At 43.1% G+C, this 5,082-nt stretch overlaps 1 protein-coding gene across 1 annotated transcript; it reads left to right on the forward strand.

Moving 5' to 3' along the window:
• Window positions 1-1,966: 1,966 nt before the first annotated feature.
• Window positions 1,967-4,716, forward strand: gdf3 (growth differentiation factor 3). The gene is made up of 2 exons (XM_044132877.1): window positions 1,967-2,341; window positions 3,587-4,716. The coding sequence occupies exons 1-2, from the start codon at window positions 1,984-1,986 to the stop codon at window positions 4,441-4,443; spliced, it is 1,215 nt and encodes a 404-aa protein (XP_043988812.1). The 5' UTR covers window positions 1,967-1,983; the 3' UTR covers window positions 4,444-4,716.
• The last annotated feature ends 366 nt before the right edge of the window (window positions 4,717-5,082 follow it).

Consider the following 5,082-nt stretch of genomic DNA (forward strand, 5'->3'; position numbering starts at 1 on the left):
TCGGTTTTGGTTGGTTGGATGTGTCGGGAGTTGAAACGTAAATTATATTTACATATTTTGGAAAGTGTAAAAGTTTGATTTTATTGTGGATCAGCCAAACAGTTACTCTTTGAATCAAGTCTAAATCATTAGGAGCATAAAAAGAAAAACTGTTTTACTGTGATCAAAAAGTTATGACTAGACAAAAGACTAGAGGTAAGGTATTTTATTTTAATTGAAATTAGAAAGCAAAACTGAACGATTATATAGATTTTATACACTGATTTCTAATGTTTATTTTTTGTTGATTTATGGCTAAATTGGAATACTTTATAAATTAAACTGAAACGTTACGAGTATCGTAATTATGCAGTCCAGATGTGAGTCGTCCATCAGACCTCAGTCAACCTCTCTACATGAAGGGTAAGTCACAAAAGGTCATTGCTGGGTGTACAGAGTGATGTACTGTAAGAAAGTTGAGTGGAAGGAAAAGCCGAGGTAGATATGGTATATAGAAAAATCAGAAACAACCTGACAAACTTCCCCCTTTGGTGTGTAAGAAGAACCACCAGACTGTTTCTCAGTGGTGCAAAGTCCTCTTTTCAAGTAAAACCAAACTTTGCTTCTCATTTGGAAACTAAGATCCCAAAGTCCGAGGGAAGAGCGGAGAGGTTACAGAATCCCAAGTTGCTTGAAGTCCAGTTTGAATTTTCCACTTCAGGTGACGGGTTCAGGAGTCGCCGGGTCATCTGGTTGCCACTAGCTGCTTTGACGACTGTAGAGTCACTGTTCTGGTCTGGTCAGCAAACCGCTCTGACCCAAACAACCCAGTGGAGAATCTATGAGGTATTGTCAAGAGGAGACACCGGACCTCTACTGAAACAACAGGAGCCGTCTGAATTATGGGCTAATTCATGCTAATGAAGCCCAAAACTATAAACTAAAAATCCTTTTAGTTTTCAATAAAAATGAAAAACATTTGAGAGCACAAATCATGTGGCTTAAGGGGTCAACTGTTTCTATTAAACTGAGTTGGGGTTATTTATAGCAAATTTTGACAAAGTAGCTTGAAAAATGGAGCATAGAGCCGGAAAAAAAAAACTTAAGTGCTGATGCATCAATGTTTCTTTGAGGAAAGTTTCAAAGATACAAAACAGCAATCAGTGATTCCGAAAAAACAGAAAAAAGAAACCACGTTACATGTTTTTTTTTCCTGCATTGAATGATTTAAATAATAATAACAATCAATAATCCAGTTTCAAACATAGTATCTGTTTCAAAACAAACTGAAAGAGCACACAAAATGAGCACGATGAATAACCATTAAAGTAAGCAAACAATTTCTACAAGGACTGGGAACATTTTGGATTAAATGAGTTAGCAAAAAGAAAACTACAAATTTTGCACTGCTGCTAATTAGAGCAGTACATGTCAATAAAATAAACTGTCAGGAGATTAAAACAACGTCTTCTATTTATTTTTCTTTGGGGATGTGTAGTGTAGTACCTTGACTGCACACTAGGTGGTGCAATAAACTCACCACGGGAGCAGAATGAGGTTTGGTGACAGAAGATCAGGCAGGTTTCATATAAGGGACACTAGAGCTCACAAAAGACCCCCTGGAGGGGTCCTAAAAAAAGCATTTATTTTTAACATACACCACATAAAAACACAGTTTTAATTAGTTCACGGGAGAAAAAGACGGGATTAAATTCAATCTAATTGAACAAAACCATAATTTAATCTGAATCAGTGCTGTCTTTCAATATATAAAAAAAACCCTAGCTGTTTTTATTTTTGATACATTTTATTTATTGTTTTAAATACTTTTCTGTTGTGTACATAAACCCAGAACACATTCTGAATAAATAACTTCTGAAAGGAATTTTGCAGACAGTACTAGAACCTTCATGTTATGGGGGCCTCAGCTCAGTCCACCTCCACCCCTCCACCTTATCATGTAGGCCTTATCTGTGGCCCTTCCGCCCGCTCCTCATTAACATAATGATCCAGCTGCACAGCGGGAGGCTCCCAAAGCCACAGGTGAAGAACCACAGAGCTCCACTTCAGTCCCCTGGACCAAACATGGCTGCTCTGCTGATGTTAGCTGTGTGGCTACTCGGTCTGCAGGCTTTCTCGGACGCGGAGGACAGAAACCACCGAGAGCGGCTTTTCCTCAGGTCCCTCGGTCTTTCTGAGCGGCCGCAGTCCGGAGGAAGCCACCACAGCCGACGCCCCGTCCCCTCCGAGCTGTGGCGGATGTTCCGGAGTTCAGAGAACATTCAGGCCCGCCATAGCGACCCCTGCACGGTGTCCGAGTACGGAGTGCGCGGCAACATCATCCGCTACGTGCAGGACCAAGGTGAGTGAGCTGTTAGTAATGAGGCTCCGGTCTCTTAATTAACTGTAGTCAGTATATTGAGTTTAAAACTAAATGTTTCCCGTTGTTTTACGCTTAACGTGTTTTAAAACAAAGTTAAAGCTTTATTCAATTTAGTTTGGCTAGCTTTAAGATAACACTTTCAATGTTTAACCTTTTAAAAAATATTCATGTATTTTTTTATTTTTTTGGTAAAACATTTACACAAAGTTGTCCTTATCAGTCAATGTCAATAGAATTTCTTTTCATCATTGGTTTGTTTTAAATAATTGAAATGCTACCAAACTGGTGATGTGACCTTTCCTTGACCCCTCACCCCCACCACACACACACACACACACACACACACACACACACACACACACACTTTCCTGTTGAGCTCATTTTCTCCCTTAACTCCACATCGTTTTTTACTTTTAAACAGTTGATGTGGAACTCTGGCAAAACCTGAAACTGCTGCTGCGCACGCTTGTCAACAGATTGCTGCTTTTGATATTTTTCCTTAAAAGAAATTGTGAAAACATTGAGTAATTTTCCTATCCTTCGCAACAATGTACTGTGATGCATTGACTCCTTACATAAAACTTTAATTAATACATTAAGGCTTGAGGCTGTAATATGAATAAACCAGAAAGCCCATTTTTCATATTTTTGCAGTGGATTTGAGATGACATCCTACAGCTTAGCATATAGAAGAAATTGTGATTTTTTTAAAATTAATTAAAAAATTTTATTAAGTCACTGCATTTGACAATCGCAACTTTAAAATGTGCTGCTAGTCTAAAATGGTAAACTCCTTACTTGTGTCTGGTAAGATCAGCCTCGGAGGGAAGCGTACCAACCAGGATTTGCACACGGACCCCGTAAGAGATGCAGTGTTATTTATTGATCACAGCGTTGTTCAGCTAACCCAAAAACGCATCCGATTAATTTAGGAAGCGGCTCAGGTAAAGGCTTTTCCTCTGGGCTCTGTAAATCACTCTGGACCGCTGCTTCAGCAAAAACCCAGCGATGATGCTGCTGCTAAAAATCAGAGTCCAGGCGCTCTGTGTGTTCCACAGAGAAATAAAGAGCCGTGAAATTTCATCTCCACCGTTATTTACGTTGTCGTGCGCTTGGTGTCTCTTCAAGCATCCCCCTCCCCCTGGTAGCCCCCCTCCCTCACCCCTCTCTCTCCCCACAACAAGACCTTGTTAAAGCACAGCTCTCCCTGCTGGTGTCTTGCAGGCAGGCTGGTGTCGGGTTGGAGCAGCAGCTGTCAGGCCTGTCTGGTGAAGCAGCTTTTCTTCAACGTGTCTGTCCTGCAGCCTGTGGAGCTGCTGTCTCTGGCTCAGCTGGAGATCAGGCTCCACTGGAAGCCTCTGGGGCCCGCCGGGCTCCTGCGGGGGCCCCGAGCCGTCAGCATGTCTCTTTCCAGAGTGATCCGAGCCACGCTGCGGGGAGCCGATCCCCGGGCCAGTCGCAGGCTCCTGCTGTCGCAGTCGCTTCGGCCGCAGCTGGAGCCCGCCGCCATCGCCATGGACCTGACGCCGCTGGCGGAGAGCTGGCGCAAACCGGGTCGCAACTACGGCCTGGTCGTGGAGCTGAGTCCGCCGCCCGGTGCGGATCCGGAGGAGCTCACGCCTTTTCTGCCTGGCAACGCCTTCCCATTGGAGGAAGCCTGGACTTTCCCTCTGATGGAGGCCACCCTGGTGGTCGTGTCCCTGAACCCGCACCAGTGTCGCTCCCGGCAAAGGAGGAGCGCCGTTCACGTCCCCGTGACGCCCAGTAACATCTGCAAGGCCCGTCGCCTCTACATTGACTTCAAGGACGTGGGCTGGCAGGACTGGATCATCGCCCCGCCGGGCTACATGGCCAACTACTGCCACGGCGAGTGTCCCTTCCCGCTGAGCGAGAGCCTGAACGGCACCAACCACGCCATCCTGCAGACGCTGGTCCACTCCCTGGACCCCCAGGGGACGCCCCAGCCCTGCTGCGTCCCCATCCGCCTCTCCCCGATCTCCATGCTCTACTACGACAACAACGATAACGTGGTGCTCCGACACTACCAGGACATGGTGGTGGACGAGTGTGGCTGTCGATGAGGGCGGTTACCAACAGCAACCGGTCCGCTTTTAAGTTCGGTTTCTTAAGTTTTTTTTTTGTTTGTTTTTTTTTTTACTGATGAATGAGATTCCCTTATTCTCACCACTGTTAGCTTAGCTGTGAAAAGAGCTTTCCAAAGCTCTATTTTATTATTATTTTTTAAGTATAGGAGTTAGTGATTGTAAATAGAGTAATATTTGTATTTGTACACAACGATAACTTTTTTTTTTTTTTTTTTTAAATAAAGGCTAATGTTAAAAATCGATCAAGAATCTGTTGGGAATTTTTTTTTTCTTTGGTTTGTAATTAATTAGAACATTAGGTCAAGGCATTCATATAAAAATACTTAGAATCTGGTTTATGCACGCTACAAAAAAAGCGGTCAGTATGACTACACCAAATAATATAAAATAATTAGATGCGGTTTGTGACTGAAGATATAGACTGGTACAATTTTGATCCTCCAGCAAGTGGAACTTGTTCAAATTAAAAAATACATATTTCTACTTACGAGATCTTAAATTAAATTAGGTTTGTTTTTTGTTACCTTTGTTTTGAATATCATTAAAGTCAGGTTCAGCAAATGAAAGACGGCAAGGATTTCAGGAGAAAGTTCTTGGCTTTTGTTGCTGGGATTA

This window comes from Gambusia affinis, linkage group LG11 (genome assembly GCF_019740435.1).
Source record: "Gambusia affinis linkage group LG11, SWU_Gaff_1.0, whole genome shotgun sequence".
In the NCBI taxonomy this organism is placed as follows: domain Eukaryota; kingdom Metazoa; phylum Chordata; class Actinopteri; order Cyprinodontiformes; family Poeciliidae; genus Gambusia; species Gambusia affinis.

Excerpts from the sequence above, each read along its gene's own strand:
- gdf3 (XM_044132877.1), top strand. The coding sequence starts at position 1,984 with ATGATCCAGCTGCACAGCGGGAGGCTCCCAAAGCCACAGGTGAAGAAC. Across the intron at positions 2,342-3,586 it reads CCGCTACGTGCAGGACCAAG|GCAGGCTGGTGTCGGGTTGG; the intron begins GTGAGTGAGCTG and ends GGTGTCTTGCAG.